Source organism: Trichoplusia ni, chromosome 2, assembly GCF_003590095.1.
Source record: "Trichoplusia ni isolate ovarian cell line Hi5 chromosome 2, tn1, whole genome shotgun sequence".
In the NCBI taxonomy this organism is placed as follows: Eukaryota; Metazoa; Arthropoda; class Insecta; order Lepidoptera; family Noctuidae; genus Trichoplusia; species Trichoplusia ni.
In genome coordinates, this window is record NC_039479.1 from 1,809,599 (window position 1) to 1,835,269 (window position 25,671).

At 34.6% G+C, this 25,671-nt stretch overlaps 2 protein-coding genes across 6 annotated transcripts in view; one reads left to right on the plus strand and one right to left on the minus strand.

The window, feature by feature from the left end:
- LOC113502590 (sodium/potassium/calcium exchanger Nckx30C) overlaps positions 1–25,671 on the plus strand; it is a 73,703-nt gene that overhangs the window by 26,106 nt on the left and 21,926 nt on the right. For 4 of the 5 annotated variants that reach the window (XM_026884211.1, XM_026884231.1, XM_026884241.1 and 1 more), the window contains one exon: positions 24,151–24,316. In XM_026884211.1, the coding sequence (XP_026740012.1) occupies positions 24,151–24,316 (166 nt within the window). The remainder of the gene's footprint in view (positions 1–24,150; positions 24,317–25,671) is intronic. The other variant, XM_026884221.1, reaches the window with a different exon arrangement.
- Positions 1,904–4,303, minus strand: LOC113502611 (101 kDa malaria antigen-like). Its single transcript, XM_026884260.1, has 2 exons — positions 4,078–4,303; positions 1,904–3,330 (listed from the first exon to the last, which is right to left on the minus strand). The coding sequence occupies exons 1-2, from the start codon at positions 4,085–4,087 to the stop codon at positions 1,991–1,993; spliced, it is 1,350 nt and encodes a 449-aa protein (XP_026740061.1). The 5' UTR covers positions 4,088–4,303; the 3' UTR covers positions 1,904–1,990.

Genomic DNA, 25,671 nt, shown 5'->3' on the forward strand with positions numbered 1-25,671 from the left:
ACTGATTATGTGTCAGTGTTAATAACACTTAGTTATTTAGTAAATTAATGATAGAAGTTCTTGAAAGTAAGACATTTTTTAAGCTTTTTTTAAACCAATACATAATTGGGATAAAATTGTTAAATCCTAAAAAAATATTTGGAGAAATTAAGTTGATGATCAATCAATACAAATCGAAGTCATTAAAATCTTTCACATCTTAAAACAATTTGAAAAGGTCAGGTACAACACTAAAACATTCGCAAATACACCTAACTATGAAGGAAAATGTACAAAGTCAAAATTTCCAAAATGAATTAATTACGGAATGTCAGCAAACATTCTTATGAATACGGGACTTTGGAAGCTCGGGGGTCGCGAAAATGAAACGTCACCTAATACCCCTTTGTTAGGAGTTTAATTATCCCCCGACAACCCTAAAGGGGTAGCTAGGTAGTTAGGTAGGTAGGTAGTAATTTCAACCACTTTACGGCGCAACTTTTCGTCCTCAGAATCCAAAACGAACGCTCCCCAAGTTTTTTGAAAGCGGAAATTTATAGGATTAAGTAGCCCTGAATACTGAGTTAGTTAGTCACCCCTCTCGACTCCCGATAAGAATTGAAGGAAGTTCATTTACAATAATTTATATCATATAACCTAGGATCTGTTCATGACGCTATTTCCCAAGAATCAGTCCTCACTGCAAAACCATTTGAATTCAAAGTACTCTAAACAGAAAACAAATAACAAAATATGCTATCTCATCCTCAAAGAAACGGATGTAAAGGCAAACTTCCAGAAAGAAAAAGAAGAAACTAATAACATTGTTCTGCAGAGACACAGACCATTCACAGAGCATCGACGAACGACCCGTTCATGTATGAAATGTATTTATTCTATTGCAATACGAGCCAGGCCGAGCGGTTTAGGAACCAGTGAACTGAATCGATACATAACGCGGTAAACACTGGATCGTCGCTCGAATAACAGTATCGATTCCAGATGATTCACGGACGGTAGGCACGCGACAGGCACACGACATCGAGTAGAAATATCAAGGATGTTCCGAAAACCGATTTGTATTCATATCGATTGTAAATGATTATAATTTATCGTTAATTATCATTTAGGAAGTTGTGGAACGATTCGTTGAGTGAGTAATCGGTTTGAGTTTAGGCACGAATTGATAGTAATTATCGTATACCACGTTTTCAATTTATGTTTAGTGCATTAGTAAGCTCATTGTGGCTCTTCGGTTTTATGTATGGATTCCTATGCATCTGAACGTAATCAAGTCCTAATTTGATTTTATCGTGGTTATATTTATGTACCTACTTTTTTAATTATGTTAAGACACCACAAGCAAACTGGTGAAGGAAAACAGAGAGAGAAAACCATGATTTCAAATATTGTAATCTAAAATCGCCAACGATCCCCAAACCTTTCATGTGTGTACTCATGCTGTACTCAACAATAGGACATCTAAAGGCTGTTGAGCTTGTTGTAAAACTGGTCAAATATTTATCAAAACAAATCTTACTAAAATGGTTGCCAAAAACAAGTGAACCACAAGGAAGTGTTAATATCAAGATATTATAGTCCACTATCATATAATATCATCGCTTCAACTGAAACATCCCCCTCTTGTATAACTAGGCGCTAACTATACTAAGTTCATAACAGCCTGGCATATAATATGTAACCTCTGAGCCACGTAAAGTTATTTAATGATTACAACACACGGTTTAACTGTTTTAGTTCTGAATAAAAGTAGAAGGAACCATAACCCCATTAATAAATAGCAAGCAGTTAGCAATAAGATACGAAATCAAATTGACTTTAAATAAATAAACAATAAATTGAAAAATACTGCGGTACCAGCCATCGACGATGGTACGGCAATAAAGCTGGTTAAAGAATAAAGAACATTCAATAAAACTTTTTAATAGATCTACACAATAACATAAGTTAAATAAAAAACTAACAGTACCTAGCAAATTTATAGATATTCTCATTTCCTCGCTACGTCGGTCCAACAGAATCTAGCTGGGATCCTATTCGGTCGGTCGGGTTTGATTCCAACTGACGATGATGCCCTCGTCGACCCCACTTCCCCTCCTCCCAAACTCTCTGTCTTCCTATCTGACTTGTCATCTGGCATAAAATCAACTACCACACTCTTACTTCTCCTATCCAACAATTCTTGATGTAACTCTTCCTCCGAGCTGTAATCTTCTTTTATCTCTATCAAGTCTGCTCCTAATTCTTCTAGTTTAGATGGTTTAGCTGCCGACACTTGTACCTTCGATTCTACTTTCTTCTCTTGAACCTGCTTAATCAAATTCTCCCTTTCTTTCTCCCGTTCTTTCTCCCTTTCTCTCTCTCTTTGTTTTTCTCTTTCTTTCTCCTGAGCAGCTAATTTCTTTTCCTGAGCATCCAACTTCTGTTCTATGCATGCCAGCTTGTCTAGAATTGTGTCTAGTTTCTGTGTATTGCACTTAATAGTTTTCTGCACCGTAGTTATTTCTGTGTTGGAATTGCCATTCAATTCCGCGATGCAGTCTCTAATAGCATTAAGAACGGGAACTTTTATGCTATCAGTGAGGAAGCTCTTGTCTTTATCGGTCATAAGGTGTATTTTTATTCTAGAGTCACCCGCATTTTCAGTCGCTATAGCCTCAAACGACTCAGAAACAACTACTTTAGGAGCTTCGATATGCTTCTTACTATGACTATGGCTGTGACTCTTCTCTTTTTCTTTTTTATGATACTTTTTTTCGGATACCTCAGAAAACGAACAGCTTATTGATTGGTTTATATTTAAATCATCTAAAGTATTGTTTGAACAATGGCTTACAGACTCCCTGACACTGAAACTCTCTTTTCTAACTTTCCTGTATGTTTCAATGACTTTCTTGCCTTCGTTTCTTGGGTAAGCCATCTCGTGAGGTTCAAAAGTTGGTTCTTGAGGCATTTTTTCCTTTTTCTTGTGTTTTTTTGCAGTTTTTATTGTATAATAAACTGGAAGTTTGTCCTCGCTCGGTGGTATGACTAGGGGAACAATATTTTTAGCAAATCGTATGGTCTGTTCCAAAACAGAATCATTAACATTACCATTGTCTACTTTGTACGTTCGAGCTTTCGATAGTTCTGTGTTTTTCTCGCTGTTAAACTGTTGACTTTTATCGCCTTTGAGTTTCTTTTCTTTTTTAGACTTAAGGGTCGGCAGTTCGTATTTAGGTTCGTCTAGGAATTTCTTGTGTATGAACACTACAGAATTGAAGGAACGTTGATGAGGAAAGTAATTAGCTAAGTTAACTCCGTTGATTTCTTTGAGGGCGGGCTTAAAGTCTGTTGGCAAAGAGTTTATTTAATATTAACGTGGGAATTGGTCGCTTTATTGCAGAGTCGTTTGAATTTAAGAGGTTGGTGGTTTTATGTGAGATAATTAGGAGTAAAGTAAGGTTTATGGACATTATTTAGTTCAAGGGCTCTTTTCACGTTCATGAGGAAGAATAACTGTATCTACAGTAACGAGGTGTTCTCTATCGACCAATACTTGTACTTCTTTTGTTTTAACCTGTTAAGGCAAAAACTGGAGAAATTAGTCGTTAGGTGTTTTTTATTAGTTTACCCTATTACTTGTTAACATCGTTTGTTGAACGTGGACCGGGCTTTGACAGGTTTATTATTGGCTATAAGGCAATATTGCGATTACTATGGAAGGCCAATCGGTGTGGGGGTGTCATTTTAATAGTATAAGCTTAAAAAAGTATGCCGTTAACAACTAACAAACGATAGGAATTATAAATTTTGCAAAACAGCATCAGTGCAGTAATAGAATAAAAAATTTGACCTCTTGCAAATTGTAGTCGGGGGCACACAGCAGCGTGGTAATCCGAATTAAAGACAGAAAAAAAAAACAAAGTTGAACACACTTTGCCATGCTATGATGCTACTACTTTTACAAACCCGACAGAGATCCAATTAACACGTATTCATTTTTTAAGACTTTCTGGAGTGCAAATAAAATATTGAGTAAATAAAAAAAATAAAATTTAATTTAAGTAGCTACATATTAATAAAAAAAATCCTTACATGAAGCCATCCAATATAACAATAGAATTTATTACAATAATCTTGGTAAAACAAACTGTATAATTTATTCAATCGTCTCAAGTGACATGACTTATGACAAATGAAACTGACAGGTAGAATATTTTAGCATAAACTGACCAAAAAGGTCGACTGTTTACTGAAAAAGGTTTCAATTCCACGTTCAATTTCGAGTGCAATATTGCGATGGCCCACGGCCCACCCCGGTATTAATTAATCTGCCCCCTGTCTAGACATCAAACAAATCTGCATGTAATAAATCCATTTTCATCTGCAAAGAGCGCTTAATCCGTAGTACACAAACACAGACAGACATTTTCATCCCCCCATCAAATGGAACCTGCGCAAATAGGCTGTGTCTATTTGTTTGATGTTTCCCCATATCTACTTATTAATTGATATAACCCGTCTAGACAGATACCCGAAGCTCGAACACAAATGCAATTCAATGCAATTTCATCCCTACGTGGAGAGCTCAAAACTTTGTTTGATGTGGCCATCTCTACATCCGCTATCATGGAAATATGGACTCTACATCTCTGACGTAGGGTTGAAAGTGAGCTGGTCATTTAAGGCTTTAATAGTGCGTTAGGTTTCTGAGCCTGGGAGTTTTCCCCTCCAGTCCTGGCTAGGTAGAGCTAACAATATTCGATTTTTCGACGCTTAGTCTAGCACAGGACGTCGTACACTTTAGTCGTGATTGAAAAGTTAGTTGTAAAGCATTTCAAATATGAAGATACTGGCTGCTGTCTTTCTGTATTATAAGAGAGCAGAGATTATTATCAGGTATGTGTTATTCTGAATTTTAATTTATTTTAATAGCGTCTTGAGAAGCAACTTTTTTTAAAACTACACCTTTCCAATATGAATTGCATACCTATATCGATTTCAGAATCAATAACAAGTCAATATAATATTATGCTAGTATGTGTGCTAAATCAATATAACATTTTCATGGTAAAAAAAAATTGTATTCGTTGTATTTTCTATAGCAAATGGCAAAGCAGTAACAATTAAAATACAAAATTTTACCGAGACGTCTAATCAATATTGTAAAGAAGCAATTACTCATGTATGAAAACTGTATTATCATTTAACTATAACAACTTTGTGAGGTGAACTCAACATAGTTAGGTACTTGTCTGTGGAAGTATATTCACTTGTATGTCTCAAAATGTAGTGACGGTCCCAATAGTGGTTGATTCTCGTAATTATGAGTTGTCTCGGCGACGCCGACGGTGTCGGGAGACTAACTGAATTGTGTCATAATAGTTTTTCTTCATTTCTCTTGCTTGACTCTCTTGATGACTTGACTCTTGACTCTTTTCATTTTAGTGTTATAGTCCGAAAACCCAGACACTAAAATGTGAAATATACTCCTTATAAAAAAAAAAGTCCTTTAAATCTTTTTTCAAACAAAAGTAATGTTTCAATCAGACGGCCTCGCAAGTTTATCTGCGAATTAGTGTAAGCTTCAATAATTATTATTTTTATGTCATAAAACATTTCAATAAATAACAATTATCAATTTAAATTGTTTATTGAGTCATAATGGCCAGTTTCAGTGTTTATTCGGTTAGCGCTAATTGTGCTGTGATTGAATTAACTGACCATAATTGATACACGTTATCGTCAAATGCATGTGTACCGGCCGTTAATTCATTATGTAGTTTAATTATTTGTTTACTACAGGTAGGTATTTATTTAAAATTGAAATATTAATTTGCGTCATACATGAAACCGAATAACAATACTATTAATTATTAGATATTTTCATTATAAATAAATAAAACGACACCCGCTTTAATTTAATCCTTGTATCGCGGGGGATTACACGAACAATCAAGTCACATGCAAAATACACCTAATATTTGTGTTTAAAAGACTTTCAATTGTGTATCTGTTGTGTCGATGATAGGTACATAGTGGGGTTTCATAAATTAAGTAAGTTAAATCATAACGAATGTTACTGTAATAATAAATATAATGCCGTAAGGAGTACGTAAGAGTATTTTATCTTGGAGAGAAATAATAAACATGTAAGCATTTTCTTACATTTCGTTGTTTAAAATAATCTTAATATCTTTTACCAATTGTTAAATAACTAATACAAAATAACATTGTCAAAAACAAAGTCCCTCTCAATCTCAATCAACCCCTCTCTTCACTTCCAATTACTAGCCTTCAAACACAGACTTTTTAATTAAGAGTCTAATTATTTCATCCCCTGTGCATTTCATCCCCATGCGTGCCAGACACATAAACTCTATATAAATTCAATCCATGCAGACGTGCAGACAACCCCTATGTACTAAATGCCACCCCTTTGGATCAAATAATTGGCAACTAGAGCCGTCTGCCTCCCTGTTAGCGATGCAATCAATATTCGGCGGGAATAATCCCTGCATTGCCTAGCATTGCCGGGGATGGGGCATTGTCGGCGTATCTATGGGGTAACTGTCGGGTACGAACTATAGGGGGTAATAATTGGGCTCATAGTAACTTTATCTTAGGTAGCCATTAGTGTGGCTATAACTTGAACGGTATTGTCGTTTAGCAGAACACTAAGTTGTGATTAAGTTAGCTATTTAATTGAAGTCTGTCCTAGGATTGTGGTTTTTAAGGCAGACGTAGCTATCGAATTCGTTATGTAATTTCTAATTTCTTTAAATCAAAAGCTTTTTTAAACGAATAATATTCCCCCACTAAGGAATTCTATCAAAAACAAAAAAGAAACCCAGACCCAGGACAAGTATTCGTTTATCACACGAATACTTTTACTTTTACTACTACGCGGGTGTCGAACCCACGACATGTAATGACAGTGGGTTTGGCGTGGTGACCCCACTTGACTATCCGTACCGACCATTACACACGACAGGGTGGAAATTCACAAAAAAAAAATGTTAATTGTAATTAAAGTAATATACTGTATCTCCAGACAGGCATGTTGCATCCTATTAGTTTCCACATGACCATCACGTTCCAAAGCTTTAATTCCCCAACAACATTCAAAACACCATTTTCCGACCTTTCAAAGTCATGTTCACAAAATTGAATTAAAACATGTAACGAAATTGCCAGACACGCACCCTGTATAAAGCTCTATTGAATAAATAAACACATAATTGGTATATACGGGGTGTAGACAGATTTAATATGTTCACCCTTGCCCAATGGGGAGACTCGATCAATATTCGACAAATTGCAATCCTGTTTTTGATTCATCCTTTTTGTGTTTAATATTGTTTCATACGTGCTTGCTATTTTTTTTTTTGTTTGAATTGGTTTTTTAAATTAATATAGTGATTTACGATTTCAGTGTCGTAGATGAGGGCTTTCCCAAAAAAGGGATGAACAAGCATTGTATCTATTAATTTTGTCTCTCTACAATTTCCTTCAATTATTCAGCGGTGTCTCGAAATAATTAAGGAGTCAATTTGAACGACAGCTTTGATATTGGTATCGACCAATTTTGAACCGGTTTTCAAATTTAGCCATCCCTCGTCTGTTAAGATTTACACGCTGAAGTAAGATTTTCAGGTTTAATTGATTCTCTTTTTTTTACGTTGCCAAAATGTTTCATTATATTTAGCTGGTAAAACAGACAAATCTTTGTACCAATTACGGACCAAGTCGGGAAAAGCAAACAAAATGATATTACAAAATCTGCGGTGTACATCATAAATCATACAAAACGTATAAGTTGTATCTCGTAAAAAACATTTTCAGGTAAAAACACCCACTTTTCCACAAAAATGAGTGTTAGTCCATAATAAATCTGAATACTACAGAATGGCATGTAATTTTTTAATTAAAATTTCTCACTTCGCGTAACGGATACAGGGTGAGCCTCTGTTTAATATTAAATGGGGACGAAAGGCGTCGCGCCAGTGTCGCCATCTGGTCTCGAACCCACCTGTCGCGACGGAATATCTAAGGTTCCCACGGAATGTCTTGTAGGGTCTCTAATAAAAAGCCTAAGGGAATTGTATATGATACTTGTAATAATTTATTGTTAGTAAAATGTATCGTTAATATTATAAAAGGTGGTCATCATACTTCTATTAATAGAAAATATATTTAGAACACACACAAAGAACAATTCGTAATATAGTGTGCAAAATCAAAATCAAAAGTTTTCACATCAAGTAGGCCGTTTTCCAGACACTTTCAAAACGTTACAATGTCATTCTTGTGGAGTAAAACCATCAAGAAACATTTAAAAATATATATTATGTATACAGTACATTTTATACATTATTATTTTGCATGCAAGTGTCAAATGGGCACTATATGAATTGTTTTTACAGATAGCACCCTATGCCACAAGGTGTCCAAATGAATTAAGTTAATGTGATTTAAAAATGTAGGAAATACTCCCAATTTTTTTTCTGTCGTCGTAATAAAATCTGCTATAAGCGGTAAACCCAAATCAATTCACAAAAGTTCAGTACTCAAAAAGCCTCTCTTTAGTAAAAACACAATACAAAATGGCTACAACAAATTACCGTCACCTAATTACCACCGCCGTGTGTAATAAACTTAAATACGTGGGTTTCCACTATTAATCATTCTCGGCTTGAATATAATTCGTCAGCCATTGTTGCACAAAGGTGAACCATTAGTAGAGTCGTATTCAAATTGTTTGCGGTGTTTTCACGCAAAGGTTATGTGAAAGAGGATAATTTTTTCTCCAAATATAACTTAGGAAATAAGGAAATGACAGTTTTTTTGAAAATATTCAAAATCTGTCCGAGTTTAATGTGAAAATTAATTCGATTGTTATTATGACATAAATAGATTTAATGTGATAGTAGCAATACACGGAAATCCCATCACCATTATTTCAAATTTCTACCTTGCGATGTTGGGTGCATTTTAGAACAACATTTTGTATCATTTATTTCATAAGACATTGCAAATTACGACGTAGTAGGTACCATACTTAACATATTATGCTTTCACTTTATTTCTTGTCAATATTGCTCCAAGCAGTCAAAACCACCCAGTTACAGTGAGTAATTGCAACAATCAAGAGATTTTTCCAACATCCTCACACTTTTTCACCAGCAAACAAGGATAAACCGATATTTTACTAAAGCCTCTTAAACAGCCTTATATAAAAATGGAAGCTCCTTACATATACCAGACCCTGTACTATGAACTGTTAAAATAAAACGTAGAAGCGAGACAGCGCTACGCGGGTGTATAGCGCCATCTCCCTTTTTCAACTTCAACATTCCTACTTTAAAAGTTCATGGTACATGTTGAAGATAAGAAAAGGGCCGATCCGTAAGGTTTTACGATCCTTGACCTCAAAGCAGACCCGCGAATAACGTCATAAATAACGACATTTCTTTGTTTTTACTCTACATTTTTGATTTTTTTTTTCAAACTTGGTTCCATTGATGTACATTGTTAGAAATTCGAAGAAATATAAAAGATTTACGAGAAGTTCTGGAGAATTTCTATCTTTAAAAGTTTAAATATGTAAGAGTTAAATTTTTTACATACTTGTGTTCTATTCTTTGCGTAAAAGATTTTACGATACTGGGGGTCAAACACTTTATATTTTATTCTTCTGTAGTTGATCAATGGTTTTGTATGGAATAACTGTACATATATGCCTCGAATCATCTCAATCCACTTTTCCAGTTTCCGTCATTGTATTAGAGCGGTCTTATAATCAATTATTTTACTGGTTAAGATATTTTTTAAACTCGTGTTCTAAGGAATTAAATCATTTATCGCGGGGGTTTTTACAAACATTCAAGTCACATGTACAAAGTCACCCAGACTCTGGTTAAGCATTTGTGGATCGAAATGGCGATAAGTCGTTGCTGCTGTCATTGTTGACGTGGTTACCTCAATCACGTTAAAGCACTTTTCAAACAAACCCGTCCATACAAACAAAAGGTTCAGTTCAGTTCAAGGCATTAAATGTAAAATATCTGAACATAAATCACTCTCAATTAAATCTAGCCTGCCTAACCTATAGGCTGATACAGATAACGGAACAATCAATACCAGTGATAAATCACAGTACGGCAGCTAAGCACGTTACCGTGTTTCCTTCAATTAATTTATACGAACGATCGCAACTAATAGCCTTCCAGTACCCATTAAGGGCTGATTCGATAGAGAATTATATACAAGGACCCATGTCATTAGGTATTTTGATGTTAAGAAGAGTTTTAGTTCTAAGGCGGGGTGTGGTATTGGAGAAATCGTAGTAATTAATAATTATATAGTCAAAAGTCCGACTAGCAACTGTCACTGTTTTATTTTTGACATCTAAATATTTTTAGGGTTACGTAGAGAATGGATAAAAACATTACCCCATTAATGGGTGTACTGTACTGTCTCTTCGTCAGGGACTAAGCTTTATCTCGTGAATGGTGGTTGACGAAATTTAAATAAATAGCAATGATAGGTTGCGGTTATAAATTAGACCTTTTTTCATAAATTAGGTTTTCTTTATTCTATTTGTATGAAACATACTTTACCGGTTTTATTTTTACATGAAACAAACGTAGATATTTTGTTTAAACAACTTATTCGCGTGTTCACCAGAAATTTACAAATTGAGAGTATGCTACCACTAAAACGCTCCCAAAAAATACTATGAATTCCATATTGTGTTCAAAAAATACCTTTCTTAAATAAACAATCCATATTGCAACAGTAAACCTTCGGACCCTACAACTTGCAATATTAAGAGCAAAAACGTAAAAACTTTTATTAAACCCAACAAATGCCGAAAAAACGAATACAGATGTAAGGATACTTCACACGGTAAGTCTAACCAGCTCGGAGAAAACCAGCGCAATGACGCAAGAATCCCTCCACTCCAATTTGAATTCTATATTGCTACTCTTACAGGTCTATTTGCCTTGTCACAATCGTGGCCTACAACGCGAAATGAGAATTGGAGTGGCCAAAGTTTTGGAAATAGGTCGCGGGTTGGTTTAAAAATCGGCACGAGGATTTGAAGTGAATTTCGGACAATTCTGTGTGAATAAATTGGATTTTCGTGAGTTTTTTAAACATGATCTTTTAATGTTTAGTTATTTGTAACACGTTGAAGCAAGGACTAAAGTTAAGAATTTCAAAGTTTGAGGAAATATCGGAACAGCAGATATGAAACGAGAAATATAATTAGTCATTGTCTTGTAGTTAGTAAATATGAAATTGTGAGCATAGCTATCCTTTCTTATTCGAATTGTTTACAATAGTATAAAGTTCCAAATACGGTTACTCAAAAAATACAATCTTCGCAATGTGGCTACATAATTTACAACCTATGTTGAGAAATCAGATAACCAACAACGATAGAAAACGATATTTGCATTTTCGGCCCTCTTTGGGTTCTGATTGACTCTTGATTTGTTGTAGGACAAAAGGACCAGTTTTGTCCTACAACAAATCAGAAGGACCGAATTTCCACTGGACATCCGATGAAGTGATTGTTGAGCTGTCCATAAATTTTTCGGGGTTCAGATGCTATAGTAGGCATAGTTATGTTCTGTTCTGTTCTGATTAATTAGTAGGGAAAGCGAACAAGAACATTTTGGGAAATATTTCGTTGCCGAAAATCTTATTTAAACAAACATAAATATGTTTATTTTTTCCTGATTACTGATATAGGTGTGAAATGAAAAAATGTAGAATTAAGAGGTAAAATTTTCCACTATCATTTTAAAAGACTCTTTAAAGTCTACATTTTTTATTTATTTATTTAAATTATTTTATTTATTTAAGTTTTTTACGTAATTGAAAATGCTTTATGAAATATTTGGACAAAATCTGATGAAGATATTCTGCTTCTATTGTACGGTAAACTTTGAAACTTTTCGAAATACTGAAGAGCTAAATGAAGAAGCGATTACCTGAGCTGTTTCTAACTGTTACAGAGATACCTAGTTAGTCTAGCTGAATTATTTTAGTCTCCAGAGAGAGTCCTCGTACTAGAGATGTTTGCAACTATTAATATACTTGGGAACTTCTCGTCATTATAGCGAGACTATTTGGCAAAGTTGGTTCTAAGATTTTAATGGTTGATTACCGAACATTATGATTTTGGAATTGTATTAAAGATATTTGAAGCTATGATAGTTAGTGGTAAGATTGCCAAGTCTATGTTCTCGTGTTTGATCCCAAGGCACGTAATGATTTTTTTAATGTTGTGTATGCTTTAGAAGTAAATATCACAGTTACCGTGTTTCGGATGGCATGTAAAGATCAGGTCGTGATTTCTCTCTCGTTAGTGTCGGCTTGCCGTCCTATATGGGTATGAGAGTAAGAGAACAAAGAATGCACCTGTATCGGCACACACATAAAATGTTTCGCACAGTTGCCTAGTGTCCTGCGACTCTATACACCATAGCCGTATATCAGGCCATAATTAAAGATACTTCTAGTAGTTAGGACACAGAGTTTATGGTATACGAAAGTTGTATTGCAAAATGAAGGGTTTTTCACGATACACCAACCTATGATAACGTCACAACAAACAAAAAATAAGTTTTTACTTATTGGTCAAAATTATTTAAAATAAAAGCTGTCAACACTATGTAGTCCGTAGTTCTCGTTTCCTTATTTTAACAGCTCTGTTTTAAAGTGTCTGTTTTAGCCCAAAGCATAATAATAAAAATCATAGAGTCCTTCAAACCCGAATAAATTAAACAATTAAGTCTCAAAATGAAATAAAAACTCAGCCAAAAAATACAATCAACTCATTAACAACTTTTTCGCTTTAAAATAAAGTTGCTTTTTGTGTGTGCGAAAAGAGACAAATTGAGGCATGTATTCTGATATGACGTAACTAATCCCGGCATGACATGATTACCAGTGGGACCCGCTTATAAGCCTTACTTAAATGACGCGCAAACTGCCCTAATTAAAAAATATGTCGCTTTACAGTAAATACCACAGTCATTCGAGGTAATCCACATATTTTATGTATATCGGGTTTGTTAAGCTCTTATATAAATTTAGGTTAAGCAGATGTTTTGGATGTAAAAAATGTGACGTGGTTTTTGTAAGACAAAATTTATCTCTGAGTGTTTTGTTTAGTTAAGTATGAAAATAGCAGAGGATTCTTAGACTAAAAGTAGGTGGTATGTTGGTATTATTAACCAATGCTATGAAAAATTAAATTTCCAATTTTCCCTTTACTGTCACTCTGTCGAAGGATTTAAAGAGACACGCTAGTCAGAATAGTCGTATAAATCTTTCTTAAATAATGGTTTACTCACGTGTATCTATCGAATAGTTTTAGACCCAACTATAAACCTTAACCATGAGGTCGGGTCGGGAGTCGACTCGCAACTAGAACCTGCGGAATGCTACCTATTACATCCGAAACCAGTCAGGCGTGATTCGTTATAAAAAAAAAACATATTTGATATTTTGCTACTATTTTGTCATTCAAAAAATAAACAATTACCTCAACTTTTCATTTAATGTTTTCAGTTCTATCATCATAAATAACTCTCACCTATCTAAAGGCTCTGCTAATCCAACTCACTGGTTTCTAAAACAACGTGATTATCCCGAAGGCTTATACCCGTATCTTAAGTGGCCATAAAATGTGTTTGTTCATCACAGACCTCTCCGCCAGTTATGAGTCCCTCGGGACACGGCCCAAGTAACGCTGGTCTACATTAATACGCAAAGATTTGATATGGTTTTGAAAGGCAGAAACATAAATTTATTGCTGTCGTGTGTAAGTGTTGTTTGATGGCGTAAGAATTTTCGGGGATCTTTTACTTGAAGTTTATATTTGAAAATCAAGTTAAATATTTTTATTGAACATCTCGCCGTATGCATTTTATCTTTTTAATCACTACGGCTGGCAAATGTGTATGACAGCACAACAACACATAACTTAAGAAACCCCGAATTTAAACTCTAACCATCCACAACGTGTAAATGACTCGACCGATTTTTATCAAACAAAGCTAAGAGTAATCCCACATAATTTAGGCTAAATTCAGGAGTATTACGGACATACAGAAATAAACATCAAACTTTTGACAGCACCCTTTCGCATCGGGGGTTAAAAAAAAATTAAAAATTTCTTCGTTTAAAAATTTCTATCGGCATCAATAGGCTTAGCTGCGTCTTCATTAAATTTATAATATCCATGCAAAATATCAACATCATTTGAAAATCGACATTGTAACATAATTACGGTTTTTTTCTTCAATTTATTAGTATTAATCTTAGGAAAGGCAAAAATTTTAAGATAAATCCCAAGTCAAACAAATACAGTTTTACTTGTTTTTTGTTTCAACATTTTTAGAAATTGTTCTATAAAAGACTTAAAAACAAACTCTCCCAAAATATTTATAGGAAACGTTCTCAAACATTCTAAAATACTGTCACAGACTAAAAGTTGCTTACAGCCACAGTTGAGGCAATCCAACTGTTCTTTTTAGGCTGTGTTCAATTTAGTTTTCCGTCCCCGGTGCCCCACACAAAGTTAACAGCTCGGAGGCTTTCGTTCACTTTTAAAACTTTTTGGTAACCAATCAAAAGTGTCTGTGTAACGTACCTACGATATTTTTGGACAGATTTCTTTTTATAACAGCTTTTAAATGCCTAACAGTATATACAATAAAAATAAACAAATTTCACAGTGATTATGTACCGGTATAATATTTAGATTAAGCTGAATCTTCGTACATGTTTGACTCGCGATAATACGCATGGGTAACAGTGATGGATTTTGACATAATGATAACTTTATAAAAATAACATTATTCTCATTAATTAGTACCTTTGTTCATACATTTTAGATATATAATAATAGAGTATGTAATCCTACCATCTTTAGTTTTATATCTGGTATATTGTGCATCTTAATTGACAAATCATGATTAGAATTCTAGATTGTTTGAATTCCTGTACTGTGAAATTACTTTTCGACGATATTCAACGTTCATTGCTGGCTTAGTCCACGTTTTCTCAGAACCTCTTCCGTAGACATGAAGTAATGGACGTCGAATATTTTATAGTTCTCATAAACAGGATTCATTAGAGCATGGTCTAGAGTTTATCTAGATTTACATTTAACATTAGAATGTTAGTTTATCCCTTTTTAAAGCGGGCGAGCTAACTGTCTTAAATTTTAGTATTTAACTTAATTATAAAATTAATGATTTCTGTGTAACCCTTTTGCTAGTCAACAGATGTCGCTTTTCAAACAAGAGAGGCGGATTGTAATTAAAATTATATATTATTTGATTATTAAAATATATTTTTATGTTCCCTTTGTAAAAGTATTTTCATTCATACTAACGTTTTTTTATCTAAGACAAAAGAAGAAAGTCTGTACATTTTTCATTTTAACGATCTTTATATTTGGTTTTCATCCAACCAACGCTTTGCATATAAAATCCATTTCAGTTTTTTTGGTTCACTAAAAAGGATAAAAAGCACACGACACACACACACTGCACCCAGAGACACGGAATTAAGGCGTAAGTACACTTGCGTCACTATTCTTTAGATTAACTATATTATAAGTCTTAGCGCCTGTTTCACAATCTGATAAATCGCTATCTGGCAGATAATTAAAAAAAAATACATTCTTTGTATGAAAAAAATAGTCAAGTAATTTAACGAGAAGTAATAAGGCGGTGGTGAAACAGGCCCTTACAAAATTAAACGGCCTACGAAGATCGCTATGCGGACTACGAGTGCTACGAATTCGTAGGCACAATGGAACTGTAGCTCCACCGAGACCACATACTTACCAACTTTATGTAACCCGGTCAAATCCTGAACTCTCCCGCTGAGGGGTAAACTGTCCCTCCTTTCCTTTTTACAAGGATCAATGGGCCCGACTTTTCAATATTATGCTTTTGGTTAAATTATTAGGCGTAAAAATTCGGATTCCATGATAATAATACCGAAACATTCGTGCTTTTCGTGATGTAATATAATAAATCTTCCTTGATAATCCAAACCTATGTAAATAAAGCCTAAAACAAAAATCCTTTCCGTATCTTAATCCGATATCTCGAGTTCTTTAAACGAATCCTGTGGGACCCTGAAACATAAATGACCATTGAATTAAAAAATCGTAAACGAATTTTTATCGGTCGATTAATGCGACGATTAGGGCTGTAGGCCGCCATAAACTTGCTATCAACCACTGTTAGAAAGTCGTTAGGGTTGTCTCTTTAGAAAAAAATAATTTAAATCTCAATTGAATAGCTAAAAAATTAGTTGTTCTTATATTTTCCTGTTTGAAATTTTTTCAAGTTCTGTTAGTTGCTTCAATTGAAATGCCGATTGAGCAATAACCGAAACCTGCTTTGGCGATGATTTAAAAACTGGTAAAGAAAATTTAATTAACATGGCGGATGAGACTGGTTACAGACAGAAATATTCAAAATCAAAATCAAAAGTTTTTATTTCAAATAAACCGCGTCTCAGACACTTTTAAAACGTTACATTACTGACTCTAGTCGCACGGTTCCAAAGTGTCATTCTTATGGTGAAGAACCGACAAGAAACTCCATAGTTAATTGTATTATATATCCACGGTTTTCTTACAAAAATAAATCTGAAGCTATAAAGTTCAATTCAGATAAAACACAAAATCTCTCCTATTTACTTTTAGTCAGAACCACATTTCTACCAATGCTATTTGAGGACATTCCCAGAAAAAAAATATCGACCAGTGTTAGGCAAACATATTACGCATACAATGTCCCAGCACTCATACCGGATAAAGTATAAGTCCAAACATTTGTTGGCAACCCTTAACAAAGTAGAGCATTATCAGTGGGATTATAGAGAATGTCAGCTAACATAAAATGGGCGAAATCTTGGGCAGAAATATTAGCTCTTATCTTGTCGCACTTAGCTAAATGAGGGTTACTCGATAAATGTATGTGCATGTAGGAATATATACTTCCTTATTTGTACATAGTTTTGTATACGAAAAGAGAAAATGTAGTATATGATCTCTTAAAACATTTTGGTGCCTGGTTAGGTCAAGAGTTTCTAGAATTGTTGTGGATTGCGTATTGTAACACGTTCAAAAATAATATCGCGAATAGTCATGCATAAGTGGAATTTAAAGGAAAATTTCTAAGACCCTTTCAATATGTACTGGCTGATTAAAAAAAAAAGTATTAATTATATGGAAAATATTTGACTATTAAACAGCGACATATTTGTCAAGTTCCTTTATATGTAGATTTTTTTAAACCTCCTAAATATAAAATTTAAGAAAAAGAAGATTGAGGAGAACTTATAGAATCGCTTCATTTGCCTGGCCTCGGTCATCGCAGTTATTGTGGGAAGGATTCAGTAGAGCTTGATTGTGCAAAAGAAGCGAAGGATGTGTTGCGAGGTTTGCAAAATTCTATTTTAGCCAGTCCACAATCTGAGTTTTCTAAAAGTAGAAGGAAGTAGTTTTACAGCTCCGCTACACGTCGTCATACGACACATTTCCCGCTCACATTACTGGTGGCAACGTAGCCTTACTTTTATGCACTGAATATCTGAACAATCAAAACCTCTGTACTCAATTATCAGTATTCCAAACTAAGGCTCATGTCCTCTCCCATTCCGATTGAGAGCAAACACATACCTCTGTAACGCACCAAAAGGTTTCGGTGCTTTTCACCAGAAGCCCGAACCTTGTTTTTCGTAGACATTGATGACCAATGCTTAAAGACGTCCCTGAAATCTTTGTCCGAAATTCTTAATACTTTTAAACGGTTTTTACCATGATAAAACTGTCCACTACTTATTGTAAACCTTGAACCAATTTCAGTAGTGTATTTTTTACCTCAAACTTTGGATAAATCCTTCAAGGCTTACTTAAATCGAGGACAGCATGTAAACCAATAATTTAAGTAACAAAAGAACGTCAGAACATCCTCAATCCTCGGACTATATTAAGCCGCAGTTTGTCACCCCTTTTCTGTCGGCAGCGTCTGACGCGAGGGCGGCCAATCTGTCTCTTTCCACTTGCCCCATAATTTATATGTAATGTGACAGACATTGTCCGCATACGATTTGCGGCCGTTTGAGAAAGTTCCCTCTAAATTGGCTTTAAAATATTTGAATGGAGATTCTTTGTATGTAGTATTTGGGGTAAGTGAGATGAGAATCAGTAACAATGGAGAGGTTTGTGGTATGAAGCGAAAGAGTAGAATTTTGACCATAAGTATCTATTAGGTATGAGTGAAAAATAATCGTAGGTAAAGAGGATTTTGCTTGCTTAGATATCTTCAAAAAGAAAAAAATATATATATATATACAGTTTAATTTTAAAAAGCACCAAGTCTTGCAGCTTTTGGAAAACTCATTTTTCGATAAGTCATTGCTGAGATGATAGAAACTTTAGAACTCCTTCTTACACTCAGACGTGACTTCGCTCGAATCAGATTTTTATCGACCTTCAGAACCACAAGTTTGAAACTCAATCAAGAGTTAAAATCGTTAAAATTTATTTTAGAGCAAGGCAGTTAAGTTTTAAGGTCGATTTTGGAATGAAAAATTTAGGTTAATATTCCAATAAATAGAGAAAATCGGTAGTAGTATGCAGCTGTGCAATCGGTTCCAATTTGCAAGTTTTTAATAAAAATCTGTTTATTAAACCTTACAAGAAAAAATACTTAGGAACCGAAACCCTTTGTAAATCAGTTCGTTCGTTTAGTAGTTTTGATGAAATTCAAAAAGTAATCCTCAAAAAATAGCCTGTTTTTTGTCATGCAAATGAAAGTATTCTTTTACGTGTATCTTTCCTATATGCGAAAAACTCCAAACCGTTATTCCAGAACTGGAAAAATTTTATCGTCCGAAAATATTTACTCTTTTATTGAATCCTAAAGATAAAACCATCAATAAAGTTTATAGCCGATTCATTTCAGCCAGCATTAAACCGTAATATTTTATTATTCGAAATTCAAAAAAGACACCACAATTTTACTAAAAAAGAAATCCGAATAATTGGAAAATTGAAAATGGTGGTATCGTCGCATCGTAAAGCAATTTGCGTTTAAAAGCTCGAATAGTGGGGTACTGTTGTCGAAATATTGGTTTCGGATTGGCTATCGTCGGCGACCATAGTCGTGATTGGTTTTCGAAGTAATTTTACGTGCACGTATGCCTGTGATTGTTCCCGTTTCCCTCGAGCGGATGTTTAATTAGCCTTATATGGGGCGTTAAATTATTTTTCGGTGATTAATTAGTGAATTATCGGGCGTGTTCAATGGTTTTTTGACAAAGGTTTTTCGGGTAGAGCCGTTCTCGATTGCCGATAGCCGTGATTGCGTAATAATTTAATGGCTCACAAGTGTGGTTTATTATGGGTCTGTTGAGGTTTAATTAGCCGTCGGTATATACGATGTCCTTTCATATTATTTTTAACCTACTTTAAAAAGAAGATTATTGTTTGCCGTTGCCAGTGACATTTTTAAAATTAGCCTCTATTTGAGTATGGTCTATGAAACCGGTGTTCTAAATGTCATAAATGTAATTGTGTTTATCGACAAATATCTCCAAAAAAAAATTTCATGATAGAACTTTTTGACCTAATAAAAATCGGTTTAGAAGTTTCGACATATTATTGACAACGCATTTCTGGAGAGCTTCTTTTTATATTCTTGTTCCCGTGGTTTAAAAGCCTATATTTTAAAAGCTTACTTTAAAAAAATGGATATTTAAAGTCAGTTGAATTTTTGAACCTTTCACTGGGTAAAATTTATAAAGCATGTTTTCAGAGACTGCGTCGTTTATAAACCCGAGTGTTTGCGAGGCGTCTGCATTAATCATTGCGGTTTAAATTCCTCTTCGCCTAATTAATTTCGCCGTCTTGTCAGTGTTACATTTCATATAAACGAGATTATGCACGAGGTTTAAGTGAAAACTAACAATGTTTTACAAGAAGAAGAGTGTAGTAATTCACTTTTTTGTGAATCAGGAGAGTTTTTGGTGGTACTATCAATATGAATTGTTGTAATGATTCGAACAACTATTCTTAACAAGCTTTTGCCTGTGGAGGTTTAGTTAGAACCAGCTTTAAAGTCAGTCACCGACCGAGCGTGAGTGTTATGCAGTTTATTACATTTCGATACATGTCCTAACTTTTTGGATCACACCTGACCCAGAATCTACTAGGCTTAGTCGCGTAGTAATAAAAAAACAGACTAGGGTGAACTCACAACAATGAGGACTTTGTTTCAAATAGAACAAAAAAATGCAAAGTTATAAAATCCATACAAATTTTTGACCATAAACTCGATGTTTTAAAAATTCCTCGTTTATTCTTAAAGCCGCACAAGAAATACTATCATCTGTGAAAATGTTAACTGTCTAGCTGTTACTTCTTGCGATTAGTTATCTTAAGTATAGGTGATATCTTGATTTTGATTTTTGATTTTTGATTTTGATTTTATCAGAAGTACGGCGAAACATTGGAGCCACAGTGATAGTATACAGTAATTTATTTATTTATTTTAACGAATAGTAATAGTTTTTAACTTTTGCGTACCGACTTTTAAAAATACCATATAGTTCCATGTTCATACTGGAGCTCACAATGACTCTTTGTATTCGTAAGGCTTGGAAACCTCTTGTACACCTTCCTCCTTACGGAAAGCAGAGAGCCAGCTAACAATCAGCGGTGAATAAGTTAAAGAAATAAACTAACATATATAAGTACGTTCCGTTTGAACACGCCCTAAGCATCAAGAATAATAAACGTCTTTCTCATAATGGCCGACCTAAGTGCTTACACATTTATATTTCGAATTCAGTGAATTAATTAGTCTTGCGTCTCTCTTTGTTCCGCAAATGATATATATTGTTGAATGAGACAAAAGATCTTTGAGGTTGCTCCAAGACAATTAGGAAGATCGAACATTTCTTTTTCGCGGTATAATATTTATTTTTAAAGAGCCGTTAGTTTTTGTCTCTTAGCGTAATTTAAGCGCAAAAAATGACCATGTTTTTAAGCTTTTCTTTCGTATATTCAATCATTATTGCTGAGTCTCAAGAATCAAGAATCAAGAATATTTATTTGTTAAACATAGGTACATTAAATGCTGGTGTTAAAGATACATAAGGAGCGCTAAGTTTTGCCATGAAGGCGTACAAATATAACAAATTAAGTAAAGATTTATACATTTTTAGGTACTATTTAAGCCATACAAATGAATTTGAAACATACAATAGAAAATAAAATTAAGAGAAAATAAAAGAATACAATAATAATTAAAATGAATCGTTTAGGAAATCATCCACTGCATAGTAACATTTTTCAATAAGCAGTGAGTTTAGATTTTTTTTAAACTTTATTAAGGGCATTTTTCTTGTGTATGATAATACTATTTTACCAAAAACAATAATTATCACAAATAGAAGGGAGCAAGGCAGGCCTTTTTCCTTTAGTGGAATACTAATTAAGTAAGTAACTTATAGCAGCCTATAAACCCTCTCGGATCACCACGCTAGCTCACTAAGAGTTGGCGATTTCAATGATGATACCAATGTTTGAAATCCAGGTTTCTCGACGATCGATGTCTACTTTCACCGTTTGTTAGTGGCAACTTGACAGTACATATCACTATGAAAACATCACATTGGTACTTCGGCTGCCTTTGTCTGAATTTGATGAATCTGAACAAAAAAAATGTAGATTACCAGATTAAAATAAAACGTCAAGCAAGCAAAGCCATGGGCAATAACAAGTAGATATATCTTTGCTAAAAATCCAACATTTTCTACCAAAACAACCAGTATAACTTGACCTGAGTTTTACCTCACATATACCAAGTGCACATTAAATGTGAAACAAAGCAGATCTCATACGGGTCTAGTTAAAATGGCTCTATTTCACGTCCGTTCATTTTCCCTCCTTAATTAAAAAAGGTAGACAAATAATAACAACTCCGCGGTCACTCTATAAAAGGCAACGTCTGAAAGAGTATTATGTTGGTCCACAACTGTTTTAAAGAGAGAAAACAAGTTTATAAAGAAAATAATAATGTTTTTACTACGAAAAGAAATGAGGATTTTAAATATGTTCAAATATTTCATTTAGTTTTTGAGATTGAGCTGTTTGTGTATTTAAAAAGTGAATTTTCAAGTGTTGATTATTTCAAAATTCAAGTGTCAGTGTAGTCATGATATATGTATTTCTAAAATTGCTTTTGTGCGTTGAAATGAAACTTAAAATGAACAAGATTACTTTTACACCAAATTATTCAGGCATAGGCAATGTACTCGTAGTATACTAATATAGAGCCACGTTAACTTCAAACCAGTTAAGTGCGAGTCGGACTCGCTTAATAAAATGTTCCGTACAAATAGGTTAAAGATAAACAAATCGAAACTACTTCGATCTTTGATTTAAGAAAAAAACAACGCTTGAGCTAGAATCTTGGGGTATCAGACAAGATACTTCTTTTCAATTAAAAAAAAACTAATAGAACAATTACATTCCCTAAATTAACTAATTAATATTCCTAGTATATTACATAGTATTTTTTATAAATACATCATCAGTGAAAAATTAATCTGCCTACTAATCACGGTTCATGAGATACAGCAGTCAGACAACGAAGTCTCAGTACCAAGGTTCTATAATACGCTTTGGCTACGGTACCCTACAAAACCAAGACTCGAGGAAAGCTAAAGGTTAAACGAAAAAGACTTACAGTTCCCACATTGAGTAGGTAACACAGAAATGCTTAACAAACGTGAATAAAGCCTGCAAAAGTCTGAATCTCAATTACTTTAGACCTTTTGTCTCGTTTGAATCCACGTCAGAATCTTTGTAACAAAGGTTCGCTGCTGCGGGCCCATTGTTTTCTCGTATAGCGATAAATGACACAAAAAGTGGACAGATTCATAGTACGGACATGGATAAGGTCGCGGTACGAGAGCGGTGTTTTGCAAACGATTGAGGTTCGATCCCCTGGTGGGGCAAGTGTTAATGATCCACGAATGCTGGGCTAATCTGGGTGTCCCTGTGGTTGTGAATTGAGTATTTGTAAAAATTCCGTGACACAAGGATGAAATTCCTTTTGATATTATAAACGCAAAAGTTTGTATGTATGTTCGTTACTCTTTCGCGCAAAAACCACAGAACAGATTCAGACGAAATTTGGCAGGTACAGAGATAGTTTATAACCTTTATTAGCACACATTAATTTTTATTCCGATTTCATATTCCCATAGGATCGTTCTCATACTACCACTATGCCACCAAATAGTAATTGTGAAACCAGGATGACGCATGGCGTAGAGTGACATCTCTTTCCCACTAAATGCAATTGTTTTACTTCAAGAGGCGGTAGTAGACCCCCTGGGTATCTCGTAACACATTAGTAGCCGCCAAACCTATTTGCATCCCTTTGTGACTGAGCTATGCAAATGTATTGTCTGTCCAATCAAAACGGTCTTTAGCTGAATACGGATTGGACGTTTGTTTGAACTTCAATCAAACGCTGTTTTCTAAATTGTTGGTATTTCGTTTCTTCTTTTGTTTTGTTTAATGTAAAGATGAGAATAATATTGGAACTGATGAGTTATTTTCTGGAGTCATTAATTTCAGCCTGACTTATTTTGAGACGAATAGCTGGCATACATTTTTCTTTGGTTCATGCAATATTTTTTTGATGTCGATAACTATTATAGATGAAAACAGGAGTTAACACTGTCTCTATCTTAAGTCTTTAATAGACACTGCTAAAATATCTTCGTAATTATAGTTCATATCGTTATGTCATCAAATTCAATTCTCAGCTAATAAGTAGGTATGTCTCTGTAGTGTGTTTTACACGCCTTGATGATTAAACATAAAAGTACCATATTTTTTTCCCTAGTCTCATCACAGTGTGCCTACATTTATTTTATCATTCATGCAAGAAAAAATACTTTCATTGTTTATTTCTTTTCGTCATCTAATTACATTTCCAACATTTCAACGATCATACTTCTTTTTTAAATATTATTTTTTTCTGAACTCCAGAAACAACCTACAAAAATTACTAATAATAATTTCTCCTTTGCCAACAGCACGGCAATGCGACGACATCGAGCGAGACGTCAGTGGGCACGAACACGGCGACGGCAGCGCCGACCCCGGGCCCCAGCAAGAATCCCCCACCAGCCGCCAAGTTCCGCCACGGTCTGCTGCAGCTCATGATACATACCATCGATCCCATGCATGACGGTGAGTTAGGTACGCACGCTGCTTCGCTCACACTTACACCTAGATTAAGTTTGGGATTTGGGTTTTTGATGGTGACTATCCCATCTCTTGAAAATCTTTCGTCTGTCCAAAAGTTTCGAGTCAGGGAATAGTAATATCCCTGTTTTGGTTTTACCCTCTATCCTCTCTTATTTTAAGTTTTTCTCCCCAGAAACTATCCAATAAAATCCTTTGGTGTAAAAACCTGGTCGCTTTTTATTGGTGAAGTATCCGTCCTTAAAAGCACCGTATCATCAAAAATCCAAAGCTCACCCCGAAATGCCTTACGTGAGTAAACACGCCACGCAGTCATTACATATCAATTTACAAGATCAATCAAATATTAAACAAGCACTATGTTAGCGTCGCTTGCATACTCACTGAAGACAAAAAAATATAGAACTTAAGATCCTTAAATTAAGATCCAAATTCTTCGAAGTTCTAAAAAGCACGTACCATACCGGTACGCACGACGCTTAGCAATCACAACTCTATGACTTCTGAAATAAGGCTCAAAATAAGCCTGTCACTTTGCTGAACTGCAAGAATCATTTCATTATAGGTGCAACAATGCTTAGGGCGCCGACTGGCTTAACATCACGACCATTCCTTAGATATCAGTGGAATAGATTGCTTAGAAACAAAAGAACAGCAACACCACACGTACTTGTGGGTTTAGTTAGTACCTGCTATCACTGTAAAGAGTGCTCACCTAGTGATTGCAAGAGCGATTACTGAGCAGGTATGAATTTTCCTTTTAAATAAACCCGAAACCAGGATTGTAAAGCTGAAGTTGTACCGCTGATATATTTAAATTTGTCGTCATTACAATTATGATGACTGTGGATACTGTTTTCTCAGTAAATGAGTTGAGGTTATCAGATAGACAGTCCGTGTAAAATGGCTGGCTAAAGCCAAAGCGAACACAATTTAGCAATGAACAACGGTAGGATGGTGTTCAACATATCTTCCAAAAAATAAAATATTTATTCATTGGATTTTTGGTATGTGATATTTAATTGTTTTCGATAAAATAAGTTTCTATAAAAAGTGACAGGCTGTCATTAATTGTGTGCACTTTTCTTAAATCTACTTTTGTACCCCTATTTCCAATGTACTACCTCCTCATTCTTTAAGTCCTATTTCCAATGTACTACCTCCTCATTCTTTAAGTCCTATTTCCAATGTACTACCTCCTCATTCTTTAAGTCCTATTTCCAATGTACTACCTCCTCATTCTTTAAGTCCTATTTCCAATGTACTACCTCCTCATTCTTTAAGTCCTATTTCCAATGTACTACCTCCTCATTCTTTAAGTCCTATTTCCAATGTACTACCTCCTCATT